The following is a 19472-nucleotide window of genomic DNA, read 5'->3' on the forward strand; positions in this document are numbered from 1 at the left end:
TGTCCTAGGAGTGTCATCTGATGAAGATCATCAAAGGTTAGTGCTGCATTTAGCTGTGGTTTTGGTTTTTGTGAGATTATATGCTAGCTTGAAAAATGGCTGTGTGATTATTTCTGGCTGGGTACTCTCCTGACATAATCTAATGTTTTGCTTTCGTTGTAAAGCCTTTTTGAAATCGGACAATGTGGTTCGATAAAGGAGAGTCTTGTCTTTAAAATGGTGTAAAATAGTCATATGTTTGAAAAATTGAAGTTTTGGGATTTTTGAGGTGTTTGTAATTCGCGCCACGCTCTATCATTGGATATTGGTGAGGCGTTCCGCTAGCGGAACATCTAGATGTAAGAGGATATTATGGTAAGAAACATAAAATTGCAGATTAAGTAAATTCTTAAAATGTTTCTTGTTTGGAAAGCTTCCACCATATTTTCGCCAGAATACCATCATTAAATTCAGCTTGGTGTCTATCATGGTCCACTCCCACTCATGATAAAATGGTACAACAACAGCACACCAACTAATTTGGGGGATTTTCGCTGTGCAAAGAAGATGCCAATATACTGTCCTTATTGCTTGCTACAGTATGATGAATGGCCATAGACATTCTAACTATGTACAATGTGCTGAATGAACAGCATGATGGGGCCTGGCTTCTTTCAAACTTGCCTACATTATGAGAAGCAGTAATCCGCTTTCTCTAGCTTCTTGTCAGTGTTCTAAAACACCTCTGACAGGCAGCAGCTTAAAACACAGTCAAGGTTTTGGCAGTAAAATTCCAATAAGAAGCACGCACCTGCATGTACAGACAGGAGGGAAGGAATGCTAGTCTGAGGAGTGCTCCCAGAGTTACATTTTTAGGGCAAGGTTAGAAAGTGACACCCCGGGCTATACGTAGGCAGGCTACCATCAGCTTCTTCTACAGATTGGCTCCACCTTGAACATCATTAGGTTAGCATTCAAGGTTGGGTAGAAGAAACCTGATAGATGCCATTGAAAAGAACTGGAGAAACATTCATAGTTTATCCCCTTGTGGACGACATAATTAGTAATAACTTCCTATATATTATATTAGGTGGCAAGAAGCAGTTCTGTCCACACTAACTGAAGTCGAGAGAGAGGAAAGGCTGTGCAACCACTGCACAACAGCAGAACCTGAGACGGAGCTACATTTCCTGACAAAATGGCAAAAATATAAAACAATTAGAGAGTGTCATTTTCCCAAATTTGAAACCCTTATTCAAGGTTTCAAAGAGCTCTCTGATGAGGATAGGCTACCTGTCCTGTTGGGGGAGAACGCAGAGAAATGTGGGTTGGCAGCGCACTACATTGCTGCCTGCTATAAGATGAGGGACAGTGTCTGACAGACCAATCAACCTGCACATGTCCTCTACTGTATGCTTATTGTTATTGTTGAATGTATGGTTATTTTGACCCTTGGTTATTGTTGTTACTGTTGTCCCGTTGACAATTTTGATTCTCATTTTTATTTATTTTTATATTGTAAATATCCAAAATAAGCTTTGGCAATATGTACATTGTTACGTCATGCCAATAAAGCAAATTGAATTGAATTGAGAGAGAGAGAGAGAAAGAGAGGTGACATGAGAGAGAGAGAGAGAGAGAGAGAGAGAGAGAGAGAGAGAGAGAGAGAGAGAGAGAGAGAGAGAGGTGATATGAGAGTGAGATACAGGGTAGTGTGATAGTGTCTGTTTCCCTCTCTCAGTGGTGAGTTAGTGTGTCATTGAGCAGTCTCTATCTCTGCTACCCTCTGACTCACACACACATGCTGTTGACTGTGGTCTAAGTGTAGGGGCCTCGTGCTTCCTACTCTCCACCTGCTCCTCCTGCATGAGGCTCCCTCTCTCTTCTTACCCCCACACACAGATGGACAAGGGACAGGGGCGGATGAACCCCTAAATCCAATGATGGCATTGTGATAACTTACTACATGCACCTGATGGGAACCATGTGAAATGCTATATTCTATGGTGCATCTGAAAGGTACTCCTTTTAACAGGGCAATTACTTTTCAACTCAAAGTTCTACAACGGAACAAAAGACTAAAAAGTGCCAATCATGCTAGAGTAGATAAAAGTTACAGCACATGAATGCTTTTCAATGATACTTCATGGTGGGAATCCAACATATACAGCATCTGACTTCAAAGACCAGCCTAATTACCACCGGCTGGGCAGAGTTCATTTTTAATGCTCTCACTTCTCACTCAGTCAGAAGGCCTAAAACAAAAAACAACCGAGGAGGATATAGATGTCAAACTCACACTTCCACCTAAATGCCACACTCCAGAATGAAGTTGTTGGCCTATTTGTGTCCTATTTTGTTTCTGTCACCTCTGCCTTGATGTATCCAACAGGAATAAACATATCTATGTTCCCCACATATACATACTGTATGACTGCATTCAAACAAGTAAGCCGTCACAGTTTCAAAGCTAGTCTCCTGATCTACAGGGGTTCTCCACATAGGGGGACCGGGGTGTCAGAGTAGGCAGGAGGCAGGGCGGTGACACTGAGTGACAGTCAGGACGATAGGGGCATAGAACCTCTCATGAAGTGTACCTTTGTAAAGTATTTATCTTTTTCTGTCATTCTCTCTCTCTCTCTCTGTGAAAAGTCTGGACAACCACTCCCTCTCTTTTCTCTTCTATCTCTCTTTCTCTTCTCTTTCTCTCCAGTTAATGTCACCTCTACCAGCTCTTACTGACACCTACCCATGGGCCCCCTCTCTTTCCATTTACTGTAACCAGCATCCTCACCCACTGAGCACTGACTGACACTGGACGTCAATGGACGTTGAAAAGTTGCTTAATTTTGTTTGTCCGACCTGGCCTTAATTTTAACTTCCACAGACGTCTGGACTAGCCTTCATTTGGCCCAAACATAGACATCCATGACTGGTTCAAAAGTTTGGACAGTACAGTACAGTACAGTACAGTACAGTACAGTACAGTGAGGTAAAGAATAGTTCAGTATAGTTCAGCAGAGTACAGTAAATAATAGTTGAGTATAGGTCAGTACACTACAGTAAATAATAGTTGAGTATAGGTCAGTACAGTACAGTACAGTACAGTAAATAATAGTTGAGTATAGGTCAGTACAGTACAGTACAGTAAATAATAGTTGAGTATAGTTCAGTACAGTACAATAAAGAATAGTTCAGTATAATTCAGTACAGTACAGTAAATAATAGTTGAGTATAGGTCAGTACAGTACAGTACAGTAAATAATAGTTGAGTATAGTTCAGTACAGTACAGTACAGTACAGTAAATAATAGTTGAGTATAGGTCAGTACAGTACAGTACAGTAAATAATAGTTCAGTATAGTTCAGTACACTACAGTAAAGAATAGTTCAGTATATTTCAGTACAGTACAGTAAATAATAGTTCAGTATAGTTCAGTACAGTACAGTAAATAATAGTTGAGTATAGGTCAGTACAGTACAATACAGTAAATAATAGTTGAGTATAGTTCAGTACACTACAGTAAAGAATAGTTCAGTATATTTCAGTACAGTACAGTAAATAATAGTTCAGTATAGTTCAGTACAGTACAGTAAATAATAGTTGAGTATAGGTCAGTACAGTACAATACAGTAAATAATAGTTGCGTATAGTTCAGTACAGTTCAGTACAGTTCAGTACACATCATGACCTCCAACAGCCGAAGCTAAGTAGTAACATTAACATGATGCCTTCTAGTTGCAGTCGCTGTACTCATAATACACAGGAGAACGAGCCCTGCAACGAGAACGAGTGCTGCAAGCCCAGCTTCAGACGCAATCGTTAGGCAATGGTAATTTCAGTGTAGGAAAGGATGAAACACCGTCTGTGCCACCAGTAAGTACAGATAGTAGTATAAATCCCCTCACACGGTCCCCGCAGCCGGACAACTTTCTCATGGCTTTTGGAGGGAAATGCTGTAGGAATGCTCAACCGGTGTCGCTCATTCAGCCGACAGAAACTTTCAACCGGTTCTCCCCATTAAGCAGCGAGTCGGAGTCTGAGGCCGAGCCTTCTCTGGTCTCTACTCCTCCCGTTACGGGGTCTGAGATGCCGAAGGCTCCCACCATTAGCTCTGACAAATTGAAAACCCTAGTCATTGGCGACTCCATTACCCGTGGTATTAGACTTAAAATGAATCATCCAGCGATCATACACTGTTTACCAGGGGGCAGGGCTACCGACGTTAAGGCTAATCTGAAGATGGTGCTGGTTAAAGCTAAAACTGGCGAGTATAGTGAGTATAGGGATATTGTTATCCACGTCGGCACCAACGATGTTAGGATCAAACAGTCAGAGGTCACCAAGCGCAACATAGTTTCAGCGTGTAAATCAGCTAGAAAGATGTGTCGGCATCGAGTAATTGTCTCTGGCCCCCTCCCAGTTAGGGGGAGTGATGAGCTCTACAGCAGAGTCTCACAACTCAATCGTTGGTTGAAAATTGTTTTCTGCCGCATCCAAAAGATAGAATTTGTAGATAATTGGCCCTCCTTCTGGGACTCACCCACAAACAGGACCAAGCCTGGCCTGTTGAGGAGTGACGGACTCCATCCTAGCTGGAGGGGTGCTCTCATCTTATCTACGAACATAGACAGGGCTCTAACTCCCTTAACTCCACAAAGAAATAGGGTGCAGGCCAGGCAGCAGGCTGTTAGCCAGCCTGCCAGCTTAGTGGAGTCTGCCACTAGCACAGTCAGTGTAGTCAGCTCAGCTATCCCCATTGAGACCATGTCTGTGCCTCAACCTAGGTTGGGCAAAACTAAACATGGCGGTGTTCGCCTTAGCAATCTCACTAGAATAAAGACCTCCTCCATTCCTGCCATTATTGAAAGAGATCGTGATACAGCCAACTAGCCCAAAAATAATATTGCGATATTGTCAAAACGACTACACCCAAAAATAATATCCCGATATGTAACTGTATTGATTTCCCCCCATCACAACTACTGTGCTGTACTTTAATGCCCAAACTTGTGAAACATAGAATTCTATAATTGGTTCAGATTTGGTCCAGTCCAGACCAACAACATTTTGTTTTGTTTGGTGGTGGAGCTCATTAAAAAAATAGCCAGTGTGTAGAATAATACCCAAATATGCATATTTCTACTTGTGTACCTGTTTAGGATACATCACCATGAAGAAAATGACATTCATAACCATAATTATGCATTTCTGTGTAGTACAGATCAGGGACCCATGATGAAATTCCATTCTGCTACTGGGTGTAAATCCACTTCACTTACTTTTCTAAAGCTTCCTGTTGATGTTTCCTGTTGAATACAGGCCATTTGCTGTATAACTGCACTTTGTCGAAATACAAAGAACAAGCAAAAATGTGTCTTTGGTCTTTGCATCGACCGTGTATGAGAATAGTGTTGTGGGTGTTAAAGGTGACTGTGTTATAGGTGGCAGCTGTGCTTTTGTTCCTTATTAACCATGAGACTGTGCAGACAGAGTGCACCACAGACTAAAGAGGAACTTAAAAACTAAAACTGGAGGATAAAAGCAGCGTAACAGAACTTCTCTTTTACAAAAAGAGAAGAGGTTTAACGAACGGAGAACAGGAAAAGACTGCATTGACCTCACTGACTGCTGTCTGTCTGTGTCTTTGTAAATGTTCTCTTTAATTGAGGCCCTCATTATCACCAACTACTCTCCATCTCCTCTCTCCTACAGACATTACACCCACGGATCCCAATCTCCAGCTAGCATCTCAGCATCCATTTTGTCTTATTCAACTTGTCACCAATCTTGCATACACTCCAAAAGGGTTCTTCGGCTGTCCCCATAGGAGAACGCTTTTGGGTTCCACGTAGAACCCTCTGTGGAAAGGGTTTTTACATGGAACCCAAAAGGGTTCTATCAGTAACCAAAAGGGTTATTCAAAGGGTTCTCCTATGGGGACAGCCGTATAACCGTTTTAGGTTCTTGATAGCACCTTTTTTCTAAGAGTGTAGGCACTTCCTTCCTGTCTTCTGAATGCAGTGTGTATTGCTACACTGTCTCTTCCTTATTGATTTAAGGGCTGTTGAACAATGTCATTATCAAGTCATCATACATTCCTCAACCTGATGTTAAAACTGCACATGCAAATTAGGAATTTAAAGTGTTAATTGTGTGGCCTGTTTTACAGTTAGAGGTTTGTTCTACTGGGAAGTTCCTGCCTTGAGGGTGTCATTATGTTGTTGTATTGACTGTGATAAAGACCTATTGAGCTTCTGGACATCAAGGTTAATACTGTACACAAAAGGACTGTTACTTAAAAGTATTATTTCTTTATCTAGCTAATACAGATTAGAACAAGGTTAGACTGTTCTGTGGCACCTTTTACAATTTTTGCCGCCCTCATGTCTATCAAGCTGACAGAACACAGCTATGAGGAAGGTATGAAAAGTGCAAACTGCATACAATAACCTCATAAAGAGTACGACAACCAAATTGAAATAAAAAGTACATACATTCCACGTTACTGCAGCTCCCATATGCAATATGAAACAAATTAATTCAGGAAAAACTAAAATTGTCTCTTGACCAGTAGAGGTTCTGGGGGGGGGGGGGGGGGGGTTCAGTGCCCCTGTGACAACAATTTTGGACCCTCTTGTGGCCCCCCTAAATGTGGAGTATGAAATAATTTTTACATAACAAATTTTTGCTATCGTTCTTTTTTTACATCCATTATTAGACAGTGGCAACGCGGAACACTAAAGATTATGAACATGGTATTTTGCCTGCTAATGCCTGCAATGCAGTGAAGAAAACGATATGACAACAATAACGTCTAATGTAACTGGCCCCTCTAACAGTACAACTGGCCCCAGCTTGCCCCCCCCCCCCCCCCCCCCAGTTGAAATGGTCTAGAACCGCCACTGCTCTTGACACAAGAATGTGGATTACAATACACAGAGAAAAATTAATCTCCCAATTAATAGACAATTGAAAGAAGGCTAAATAGAGTTTTTCTAAAGTTCCACTTTTTAACACACCCATATCCAAGTAGCCTACCAGGTGTTGAACTGCGCGCATACATAACTTAAAGAACTTACCCATCTCCAACCACCACACACTTGATGGCTTGCATTTTCCAGGGGCTGATTTAACAACTTGTGAGTTTACACTTAGTAGGCAAGACAACAATGTAGAATCAGGCACAGTACAGGAAATACGTTTGCCTATCTTAACTTGCCCACCGCCTCGACTCTCGCGTTCACTCTTGCGCAGCGCAGTTTAATGCGGCGAAGTTTATCATTGGGTCTACTGAAGCGCATCTCTCATAGCAGGAAGTTGGCCTATGTGAAACTGTGATATTAATGTCCTTCAAATTTGATTAACAAAATGCTCAGTGAAGCTTTCAGAAGCTGATATTATGAGTCAAACTGACATTTAAGCATATCTAGGCTATGACTTTATTGTCCCAGCGCGAACACACTTTTTTCACCTAGGCTATGACATTGTTATGCACTTCTGTTTTATTTTCACTAGATGGTGCCCTATATCAAGAAACTGGGCGCAGCGTTTGACAAGAAGCTTATACTCACACAAGTTATATAAACTGGGCTGACAACTAGCCTTTACTCACAGAAGTTCTATGTTTATTGTTGCAGAAATCTGTAAATGAACATGAAAAATCTGAAAAGGCTGCTTTTAGGCCTAGCTAAGAAGTAGTCAGTGAATAATATCATTTCAAAAAGTAGTGGATTTATAAAAAAACCCCACTTTTGATGCCTAGGGGTGCGTTCGTAAAACGTGCTCTTGCTCTCTATTCCGATTTCAGATCACTCTCGTCTGAGTGTGCAGTAGTGCAGAATAACTGATGAATTTACAAACATGCAACACCCGTTGAATATGACCGGTGTCGGCAAAAAAAACGTAATTAAATTGTTGCCATCAGCACAGTTACAGTCACGAACGCTCTAGAAAACATGAAAACAGCCTAACCAGCTCTGCTAGGGCGAGTAAAATGGACAGATTGAGGTGTTCTCTCGTTCATGTCTGGAAGTAGCTAGCAAGCTAGCCAACTTTAGCCTATTAGCTCTGGTGCTTGACTGCCATTGTGAGGTCAAAACACTCGGATCAACCCTACTCCTTGGCCAGAGCGTCCAGTGTGCGCTTTGCACGTCCCCCCCAAGAGCGAAACACTTTGAATTTACGAACGCTCAGAGCACACTCTGAGCGCACTCTGGCACTCCAGAGTGAATTTACAAACACACTCAGTTTGAGTTGCGCAAGTCTGGGCATGGTACTTGACTTGAGGCGTCACAAGTGGCTTCCACCCCTGCCTGAAGCACTCTTCCCATCTACTGTACATGTCTACATGAGTATTGTCAGAACGTAATTACGCTCTCATGACCTCATACATCTATTTATGAAGGTAAGCAATTGGTTGATCTATTAGTCTCCCCAGAGTTTCAATCTGTGTTTGTTTGAGTTCAGCACAAGTGATTTTCAAATGACTTAAGCTCACTTATGTTGGCTACATATTTACACTGACTGCTGAATAATTATGGATATTGTGCATTAGATCTATCTCGAATTGGTATCACCAGTCAATACACACACACACACACACACACACACACACACACACACACACACACACACACACACACACACACACACACACACACACACATCTTCTTTACTTGTACAGTATATATATATTGTACAGTATATCAGTAACAGCACTGACTTTAGGTGGTCAGTTCATTATGTTTTGAGGATGCTATTGACACTGTAGCTTATGCCCTTCTTGCAGTAGGCTACATTACTTCAACACTGACACGTTTCCTGTACAGCCACATTCTCTCTCCAACATCTCCAACATGGGCAGCCAAAGAAAAGACAGCTTCCTCTGGGGAAAAGGTAAGGTTTTTACGTTTTACACTCCATTTTGCAATTTAACATCTCTAATTAGGCTATAGTATCTGGGGATTAACACCATGAACAATACATGAGTGTCTTTATGTAAGATAATTAAGTGTTGAAGTGTCAGTAGACAATGGGGGTTTGAGCTGTTGCTATGAATATTTTACTTGAGAAATGAAAATGAAATACACTAATAAGAAAGTGTACTGATGTAGTACCTGTCTTCACAATAGATATTCAGTACCGTCTACAGTGACTATTGTGCTTTCAGTCTCTTTACCTTGACCTATATACACTGTGGTATAAAGCCAGCAGTGTTCAACGGTTTGTTTTGTTCACTTTTACCACAGTGATGAATGTTATTCACTTTATTATAGCATCACCTGACTTTATAGAGACATATTGTTGTCATATAGCCTTTATATACCTCATTACTGACTATCAAGTAACATTCAGAGCTGTTGCTCACTGTATAGTGTTCAACAATCTAATTGCCAAGATAGATGGAGTTTGGTGATGTTGTATTATCTAGTTCATGTTGTACTGTCTAGTTAATGTTGTATTATCTAGTTAATGTTGTACTGTCTAGTTAATGTTGTATTATCTAGTTAATGTTGTACTGTCTGGTTAATGTTGTACTGTCTGGTTAATGTTGTACTGTCTAGTTAATGTTGTACTGTCTAGTTAATGTTGTATTGTCTAGTTAATGTTGTATTATTTAGTTAATGTTGTACTGTCTAGTTAATGTTGTATTGTCTAGTTAATGTTGTATTATTTAGTTAATGTTGTACTGTCTAGTTAATGTTGTACTGTCTAGTTAATGTTGTATTGTCTAGTTATAATGTTGTACTGTGTAATTATAATGTTGTATTGTCTAGTTATAATGTTGTATTGTCTAATTATATTGTTTTATTGTGTATATATAGTGTTGTGTTGTCTAGATATATTGTTGTATTGTCTAGTTATAATGTTGTACTGTCTAGTTAATGTTGTATTGTCTAGTTATAATGTTGTATTGTGTAATTATAATGTTGTATTGGCTAGTTATAATGTTGTATTGTCTAGTTATAATGTTGTATTGTCTAATTATATTGTTTTATTGTGTATATATAGTGTTGTTTTGTCTAGTTATAATGTTGTATTACTATGTTGTAGTAATGAATAACCCTCATCTAAAAACCGTGAGAAGCTGTTATGAGGACAAGACTAGAGCAGATCACTTACTAATGGACATTACTGGGGCTCATTCTATAAAAAGCTGAAGTTCAGCAGTTATATTTAGCTAGTGCTGAGAAGTGCAGTATGTTGAGTTACTGTATGCTAGGGTTGGTGTGAGGGGGGTTGTCAAGGCACATTTCTGACACCTTTGATATTTTCAGTGAATACAGGAAGATGTCTCAATTAGGTCTCAGGGGTTTTGTCCGACTGCTTCATTTATGCATTGGATGATAATGATGGTTTCATCTGTATGTTTGTGTTTGTGTGTATAATCAATTGTACAGCTTCCACAATGCTTAGCTCAATGGAGAGGCAGGAGATAGACACCAGGAAGTTTCATAAGAGTGACCTATTAGATGACATTCAGGTATAGTAAATCATGCTCTCAACCAGGGCTCTTTTTGTACAGTCAAAATGCTTTATGAAACTGCATTTTGCCAGAATAAAACTAACTGTATTGTGACATTACCTACAGCAGTTATTACATTCACAAAAGCCTCCTTCAAAAGTTATATCTCAGAAACATCCAGTTTTATGAGTAGACTGACTCTGTAACTCTGTATGTGCCAAGGGCTTGAGTCAGCTATGGCTAAAATACCACATATTATCATCTCATCCCTTTGACATAATTTCCCCTTGTGTAGAAGCTGAGGTTGGAGATTGACAGCGTCATGACGGAAATCCACAACATTGAGGCGGACGAGGAGAAGTAAGTTAGAGCTTGCACAATGGCTGATTCGGATAGGTTACCATTGACCAGTAGGCCTCTTCCTCTGAGGGAGAGTTAGCTACAGTAACACTTTGCAGTGTGTGGTAGCTTCTTTTAAATCTATGACAGCCCAAACACCAGATCAACAATACTCCCTGACATCCATCTTGACAAAGAGGCTCCTCTCACATCTCTGACGTCCTATCCCTCCCTAACTCAGACTAAGAAAGGTATGGAGGCATAGCCGCGGGAAGTAGAGGTGCAAAGGGTGCTGCAGCACCCCCTGAACCCCCCCCCCCCCCCCCCCCCCCCCCCCCCCCACTGTGGTCACCTCTTCGTCCTCATAAGTGGGCTCTGTTGTCTTCAAGAGCAAAAACAGATTCTGCCCCCCATCTGTAAGGCCCCTCTGTATATGTGTGTTTCCTGTTTCTTCACTAGCAGCTACAGGAATGTGGTAAAACTCTTATATGTCAGCAGCATGAAACACTGAGACATGTTCCAGGCAGGACAACCCCAGCTTCCTTTAATTGTCTCACTCTCACTGTGTGTCATCTCTTATACAGCGGACACATACTGTAGCTAGTATAACGCTCATGGGTAAAAGTGGTGTAATTAACCTTTGTCAATATTTATTCTGTTTTGTCTTTGTCTCTCTTCAGCAAAAATGTTGTGAGAAACAAGAGGTTCTTATCTGGGAAAAAAAAATTCAACATGGACCCAAAAAAGGTGAGCTCATGTCACACACTGCAATTAGAGCCCTTAGTTTTTCCTGGTGAGGTTCTCTGGTAAGACAAAGTCATAACATTAATTAATATGTAATACACTAAACACAAATACATACAGATCAGATATGTACCGAAATGTGAAGTGCTTCAATTATAGAATTTAAGTAGTAAAGATCTGTATAGTTATCACATCTCTACTGACAGAGGCTTGCCACAGCTAGAAGCTTAAATAGTTAACTGCAAGATGACAGAACAAATAATCTGACACAAACGAATGAATGCTGAGCTAGGGACGTGAATTATGTACAGAAGTGCAACTGTGCGGAGGCAGAGAGAGGGGGAGAGAAAATGAGAGAGAACCACATCCTGTTCCGTGAAGAGGAGCGGAGGCACACGCTCCTGCTCAAACCACAAACACCCCTCCTTTCCTCTCCACTGAAGAGAGGTCAAAGCCATAATATAAAGTCCCCCTGGCCTGTATGACCACCCTGGAGACAAGGCTGGCCTGTATGACCACCCTGGAGAAAAGCCTGGCCTGTATGATCACCCTGGAGAAAAGGCTGGCCTGTATGACCACCCTGGAGACAAGGCTGGCCTGTATGACCACCCTGGAGAAAAGCCTGGCCTGTATGATCACCCTGGAGACATGCCTGGCCTGTATGACCACCCTGGAGAAAAGCCTGGCCTGTATGTCCACCCTGGAGAAAAGCCTGGCCTGTATGACCACTCTGGAGAAAAGCCTGGCCTGTATTACCACCCTGAAGAAAAGCCTAGCCTGTATGACCACCCTGGAGAAAAGCCTGGCCTGTATGACCACCCTGGAGAAAAGCCTAGCCTGTATGACCACCCTGGAGAAAAGCCTGGCCTGTATGACCACCCTGGAGAAAAGCCTGGCCTGTATTACCACCCTGGAGAAAAGCCTGGCCTGTATGACCACTCTGGAGAAAAGCCTGGCCTGTATTACCACCCTGGAGAAAAGCCTGGCCTGTATGACCACCCTGGAGAAAAGCCTGGCCTGTATTACCACCCTGGAGAAAAGCCTAGCCTGTATGACCACCCTGGAGAAAAGCCTGTATGACCACCCTGGAGAAAAGCCTGGCCTGTATGACCACCCTGGAGAAAAGCCTAGCCTGTATGACCACCCTGGAGAAAAGCCTGGCCTGTATGACCACCCTGGAGAAAAGCCTGGCCTGTATTACCACCCTGAAGAAAAGCCTAGCCTGTATGACCACCCTGGAGAAAAGCCTAGCCTGTATGACCACCCTGGAGAAAAGTCTGGCCTGTATGACCACCCTGGAGAAAAGCCTAGCCTGTATGACCACCCTGGAGAAAAGCCTGGCCTGTATGACCACCCTGGAGAAAAGCCTGGCCTGTATGACTACCCTGGAGAAAAGCCTGGCCTGTATTACCACCCTGGAGAAAAGCCTGGCCTGTATGACCACCCTGGAGAAAAGCCTGGCCTGTATGACCACCCTGGAGAAAAGCCTGGCCTGTATGACCACCCTGGAGAAAAGCCTGGCCTGTATGACCACCCTGGAGAAAAGCCTGGCATGTATGACCACCCTGGAGAAAAGCCTGGCCTGTATGACCACCCTGGAGAAAAGCCTGGCATGTATGACCACCCTGGAGAAAAGCCTGGCCTGTATGACCACCCTGGAGAAAAGCCTGGCCTGTATGACCACCCTGGAGAAAAGCTTGTGTTTGGGTGTGTGCAGAGGCTAGTCAAGCAGATCATTGTTTTTTTTAGCTGGAAGCTCTGCATTGTTTAGATATGTGAAGATATATTGCTTCCAGTGGCTCTCTCAGAATGGCAGACAATGCATACAGAATATTTCATATGTGCATGACCACTACTGCACATCACAGTACTTTGGACCTCATTATGATTTCAGATTTTTTTTTATTCCACATACAAGTATGCCTTAATGCATTCATATCTTCCAAGTTCATACATGTTCATTGACTTGTCATGGCCTCTTCCCCCAGGGTATTCAGTACCTGGTTGACAATGACCTGTTGGAGTGGACAGCAGAGGCAGTGGCTGAGTTCCTATACAAAGAGGAAGGACTGAACAAGACAGCCATTGGGAACTTTTTAGGAGAGAGGTACACAATGCTTCTGAACATGACCAGGATAATGATGGCTTTGTTTATGGGGATAACGATGACTGTCATAACGACTCATTATCTCAATAATCTCCATATCACTGATTTGACTCTTGTTTGTGTTCATGCAGGGAGGAAATGCACCTTCAAACTCTGAAAGCCTTTGTAGAACTACACGAGTTCTCCGACCTGAATCTGGTGCAGGCACTGAGGTTAGTGCTGCACTACAATGGTGTATCTCTTACACTCATACATGAATATATTCTCATTATTATATTAATTTCCACAGTAAATCCTGTCTGATCCCTGTCTGTTCCCTGGCTCATCCCTGTAGGCAGTTCCTGTGGAGTTTCCGTCTCCCTGGAGAAGCCCAGAAGATTGACAGGATGATGGAGGCATTCGCTAAACGCTACTGTGACTGTAATGCAGGGGTCTTCCAGTCAACAGGTACTGTAGTGCACAGGAACCAGCCTCCTCAACCATGCTGCTGACTCCCTACACTGACAGATCAGCAAGACAGATGGGGAGGGGGTTGAGGAGTACATTTTGAGGCATATTCAAAACATTTCACAAAGGTGATGCTGATTAAGGATGCAAATACATACAGTAAGGGAAAAAAGTATTTGATCCCCTGCTGATTTTGTATGTTTGCCCACTGACAAAGAAATGATCAGTCTATCATTTTAATGGTAGGTTTATTTGAACAGTGAGAGACAGAATAACAACAAAAAAAATCCAGAAAAACGCATGTCAAAAATGTTATAAATTGATTTGCATTTTAATGAAGGAAATAAGTATTTGACCCCCTCTCAATCAGAAAGATTTCTGGCTCCCAGGTGTCTTTTATACAGGTAATGAGCTGAGATTAGGAGCACACTCTTAAAAAAGCACACTCTTATAAAAAAACACCTGTCCACAGAAGCAATCAATCAATCAATCAGATTCCAAACTCTCCACCATGGCCAAGACCAAAGAGCTCTCCAAGGATGTCAGGGACAAGATTGTAGACCTACACAAGGCTGGAATGGGCTACAAGACCATCGCCAAGCAGCTTGGTGAGAAGGTGACAACAGTTGGTGTGATTATTCGCAAATGGAAGAAACACAAAAGAACTGTCAATTTCCCTCGGCCTGGGGCTCCATGCAAGATCTCACCTCGTGGAGTTGCAATGATCATGAGAACGGTGAGGAATCAGCCCAGAACTACACGGGGGGATCTTGTCAATGATCTCAAGTCAGCTGGGACCATAGTCACCAAGAAAACAATTGGTAACACACTACGCCGTGAAGGACTGAAATCCTACAGCGCCCGCAAGGTCCCCCTGCTCAAGAAAGCACATATACATGCCCGTCTGAAGTTTGCCAATGAACATCTGAATGATTCAGAGGACAACTGGGTGGAAGTGTTGTGGTCAGATGAGACCAAAATGGAGCTCTTTGGAATCAACTCAACTCGCCGTGTTTGGAGGAGGAGGAATGCTGCCTATGACCCCAAGAACACCATCCCCACCGTCAAACTTGGAGGTGAAAACATTATGCTTTGGGGGTGTTTTTCTGCTAAGGGGACAGGACAACTTCACCGCATCAAAGGGACGATGCACGGGGCCATGTACCGTCAAATCTTGGGTGAGAACCTCCTTCCCTCAGCCAGGGCATTGAAAATGGGTCGTGGATGGGTATTCCAGCATGACAATGACCCAAAACACACAGCCAAGGCAAAAAAGGAGTGGCTCAAAAAGAAGCACATTAAGGTCCTGGAGTGGCCTAGCCAGTCTCCAGACCTTAATCCCATAGAAGATCTGTGGAGAGAGCTGAAGGTTTGAGTTGCCAAACGTCAGCCTCGAAACCATAATGACTTGGAGAACTGCAAAGAGGAGTGGGACAAAATCCCTCCTGAGATGTGTGCAAACCTGGTGGCCAACTACAAGAAACGTCTGACCTCTGTGATTGCCAACAGGAGTTTTGCCACCAAGTACTAAGTCATGTTTTGCAGAGCGGTTAAATAATTATTTTCCTCATTAAAATGCTAATCAATTTATAACATTTTTGACATGCGTCTTTCTGGATTTTTTTGTTGTTATTCTGTCTCTCACTGTTCAAATAAACCTACCATTAAAATTATAGACTGATCATTTCCTTGTCAGTGTGCAAACGTACAAAATCAGCAGGGGATCAAATACTTTTTTTCCTCACTGTATCATTGACCCAACAGTAATGAAATGTGTGGGTGTTTCAAACAGACACCTGCTACATCCTGTCCTTTGCCGTCATCATGCTGAACACCAGTCTCCATAACCCCAACGTGAAGGACAAGCCCACTCTGGAGCGCTTCTTCAGTATGAACAGAGGCATCAACAACGGGGGTGACCTGCCCAACGACCTGCTCATGGTGAGGCCTCAGGGGTGAGAGGTCAGGAGTTAACTCCACTCTCAGAATGTGACCCCTATTTGGTTGTTGTTGTCTGTAGCTGTAGTTAACTCTCATCTACTACCTCATTAAATCCAGAAACTCTATGAGAGCATTCGGAACGAGCCGTTCAAAATTCCAGAGGATGATGGGAACGACCTCACACACACCTTCTTCAACCCGGACAGAGAGGGTTGGCTGCTCAAAATGGGTGAGATGATTAGCAATATCATTAGCTGAGAGAATTGTCTTATAATTGTGCCATTACCAAGCATTAAAAATAAGCTTACCACAGAATGATCTGATTTCCTTTATGGAGCGTGTTGGATGGAGAATTTTATGTTTAAACATTTTATTTGTGTAATGAAATGTTAACTTTTCCTCTCTGCAGGAGGAAGGGTGAAAACATGGAAGAGGCGGTGGTTTATTTTGACAGACAGCTGTCTGTACTACTTTGAGTATACCACAGTGAGTATGCTATACCCACAACTTTGTCATAGGGTTTGCCAGTAATGGAATTTAGGATAAAAGATGGTAGTAGTTACTGCTAAATTATATTTCTTGACCAAAGCATCTCTCTCCCCTCCTCCCTCAGGATAAAGACCCCATAGGGATCATTCCCCTTGAGAATCTCTGTGTAAGAGAGATAGAAGACTCTATCAAACAGGTACAGTGTATTCCACTGACTGCATACTTCTTTCTAAGGTTGATGGCAGTGCCACCTGTTCTATGGTGTTTCAGTCTCATAGTCTGTGCAGAAGTCACATTTACAGAAGCTACCCTCTTAGCTGTCACGGCACTGTATGACTCATAGCCTCCGTATGAGAAAGGAAGGGTTTAACTGGAAGATTAGGAGTAATTAGACCAATATACCATGGGATAATTTGGCTTGGGTATGTGTTTTGTGAACATTTGTATGCATGTGTGTGCTTCTTTGTGAGCAGTATTGTCTAGAGATCTACAACCCCAGAGGGCAGAAGATCAAGGCGTGCAAGACAGAGAACAGAGGCAGGGTGGTGGAGGGGAAACACCAGTCCTACAGGATGAGTGCCGCCACTGCAGATGAGAGAGATGACTGGATAGGCTCCATCAGGTCAGACACCTCAACCCAGGCTTAACACATACCTGTACTACACGCCATACACTTCACAAATGACATCCCAAATGACAGTTGTGTCCTGGCACCAGGACACAACTGGCAATCAATAGGATAAAGTGAACTTGATGATGATGATCATTTGGACACGTGGCTTATTTTTCTCTCGGTCTTTCCCTCAGAGCAAGTATCACCAAGGATCCCTTCTACGACCTGGTGTCATTGCGCAAGAGGAAGGTCATCAACAACAACAATGCTTCACAGGACTGAGACATCAGACATGATATAAAGCATCATGGGAATTGAGCCCGGTAATGATCTGTAGAGGTCCCGCTCCGTAACAGCCAGTGTTTTGAAATGCTTGGAAATGATGGACTGGTCCAAGTAAATAGACATGGTGCTTAACGTTACAACGCTGTACAGTACAGCATTAGTGCAATACCGGAGCTCAGAATGAAAGAAGATAATTGTGGACTGTGTGTGGTTTAAAGCTGTCAAACCAGAAACTCCCATACCTCATACTGTAGGTCTAATTTTATGGTTGAAGTTACAGTCGCTCCGTCTGTTCAATTACTAATAGAAAGTGATTTCTGTCAATATTTCTTAGAAATAAGAATTTAAAAGTACGTGAGAGAGTTGCAAACCAAAATAAGTGTGTAGCACTGTAAGAATAATGCATCATTCTATAAGGACAGATTTGAACATGTAATGTACAATGCAAAGTTACACAAATGTAGTTGTATATAGTTATAGTTGATTCTGTACCATAAGCATAGAACAAAGGAAATATCAGGTAAACATTACGGAAATGCACCACCTTTTCACCTTGCACCAGACTCAGTGATTTCAGTTCCTAATAAGCCTCTGTACTACTAGCCTTTTTCCTCTCCCAAGCCTATAGAATTCCTGTTACGTGTACACAAATCTTCAACACTGATTCAGTGTTGTGATGTTCTTTCATTATCTTAGAGGCATTGTATAAATCTTTTTTGAAATATGTATGGATTTATTTTTCAGCTCATAACATACGTATTTTGTAAATACTGTATTATAATAGAAAGTTATTTTGCACATTGCCTTTAAAGCACAGCCAGTGATAATACACATGTCTGTATACATGCCTTAATAATGTTGAATAAATAATAAATAATGCATATATATTTTATTCTAAATATGTGTGTAGTTCTTTCAGAACAGATGACAGATAGTAGCAGATTATAATTACATCAAACGGGCCTAAAAAGCGGGACTGAAGACCTTTCTCTTCAGGAAGGCTTTATGTTGTTAGCGGTGCTCATTGGTTTCATTGTCCCTTGTAGCGTCAGCTGTGTTCTTTGTGTCAGTTTCCCTGTCCATTTTATATTTATTCTGTATAATGAAATGCGCTTTACAAATGTAATACAGCACCTTCTTCTTCTTATTATTATTATCATAAATATCTTAGATATATACTGAACAAAAATATATACACAACATATAAAGTGTTGGTCCCATGTTTCATGAGTTGAAATAAAAGATCCCAGAAAAGTTCAAAATGTTCTACATTTTTATTTTTACAAATTTGTTTACATCCCTGTTAGTGGGTGTTTCTTCTTTGCCAAGATAATCCATCCACCTGACAGGTGGGGCATATCAAGAAGCTGATTAAACAGCATGATCATTACACAGGTGAACCTTGTGCTGGGGACAATAAAAGGCCACTCTAAAATTTGTTACACAACACAATGCCACAGATGTTTCTCAAGTTTTGAGGGAGTGTGCAATTGGCATGCTGACTGCAGGAATGTCCACCAGAGCTGTTGCCAGAGAATTTAATGCTTGTTTCTCTACCATAAGCCGCCTCCAATGTCGTTTTAGAGATTTTGGCAGTATGTCCAACCGGCCTCACAACCACAGACCACGTGTAACCACGCCAGACCAGGACCTCCACATCCGGCTTCTTCACCAGCGGGATCGTCTGAGACCAGCCACCTGGACAGCTGATGAAACTATGGGTTTGCACAACAAAATAATTTCTGCACAAACTGTCAGAAACCATCTTAGGGAAGCTCATTTGCGTGCTCGTCGTCCTCACCAGGGTCTTGACCTGACTGCAGTCTGGCATCTTAACCGACTTCAGTGGTAAATGCTCACCTTCAATGGCCACTGGCACGCTGGAGAAGTGTGCTCTTCATGGATGAATCCCGGTTTCTACTGTACTGGGCAGATGGCAGACAGTGTGTATGGTGTCGTGGGGCACAGTGCCCCATGGTGGCAGTGGGTTTATGGTATGGGCAGGCATAAGCTACAGACAACGAACACGATTGCATTTTTATCAATGTCAATTTGAATGC

The 19472-nt window shown here is 42.2% G+C and overlaps 2 protein-coding genes across 3 annotated transcripts in view; one reads left to right on the plus strand and one right to left on the minus strand.

Annotated features, from left to right (window-relative positions):
• The window catches only part of LOC106601466 (ras-related C3 botulinum toxin substrate 2), a 29273-nt gene extending 22040 nt beyond the window's left edge, over positions 1 to 7233 (minus strand). The window contains exon 1 of the mRNA XM_014193686.3: positions 7062 to 7233. Within this exon, the coding sequence (XP_014049161.1) occupies positions 7062 to 7096 (35 nt within the window). The 5' untranslated portion in view covers positions 7097 to 7233. The remainder of the gene's footprint in view (positions 1 to 7061) is intronic.
• Positions 7234 to 8225: 992 nt separating this feature from the next.
• LOC106606929 (cytohesin-3) lies at positions 8226 to 17682 on the plus strand. 2 transcript variants are annotated; one of them, XM_045720240.2, is made up of 14 exons: positions 8226 to 8386; positions 8771 to 8877; positions 10383 to 10465; positions 10743 to 10807; positions 11467 to 11533; positions 13519 to 13637; positions 13769 to 13849; positions 13972 to 14084; positions 15877 to 16025; positions 16143 to 16254; positions 16435 to 16511; positions 16639 to 16710; positions 16988 to 17136; positions 17322 to 17682. In XM_045720240.2, exons 2-14 carry the CDS (start codon positions 8838 to 8840, stop codon positions 17407 to 17409), a joined length of 1215 nt encoding a protein of 404 aa, XP_045576196.1. In that variant the 5' UTR covers positions 8226 to 8386; positions 8771 to 8837; the 3' UTR covers positions 17410 to 17682. The 2 variants fall into 2 exon arrangements, with proteins under 2 accessions (XP_045576196.1, XP_045576197.1); XM_045720241.2 differs by lacking the exon at positions 8771 to 8877 and having other exon boundaries at positions 8264 to 8386.
• The last annotated feature ends 1790 nt before the right edge of the window (positions 17683 to 19472 follow it).

This window comes from Salmo salar, chromosome 06 (genome assembly GCF_965601325.2).
Source record: "Salmo salar chromosome 06, fSalSal1, whole genome shotgun sequence".
NCBI lineage: Eukaryota > Metazoa > Chordata > Actinopteri > Salmoniformes > Salmonidae > Salmo > Salmo salar.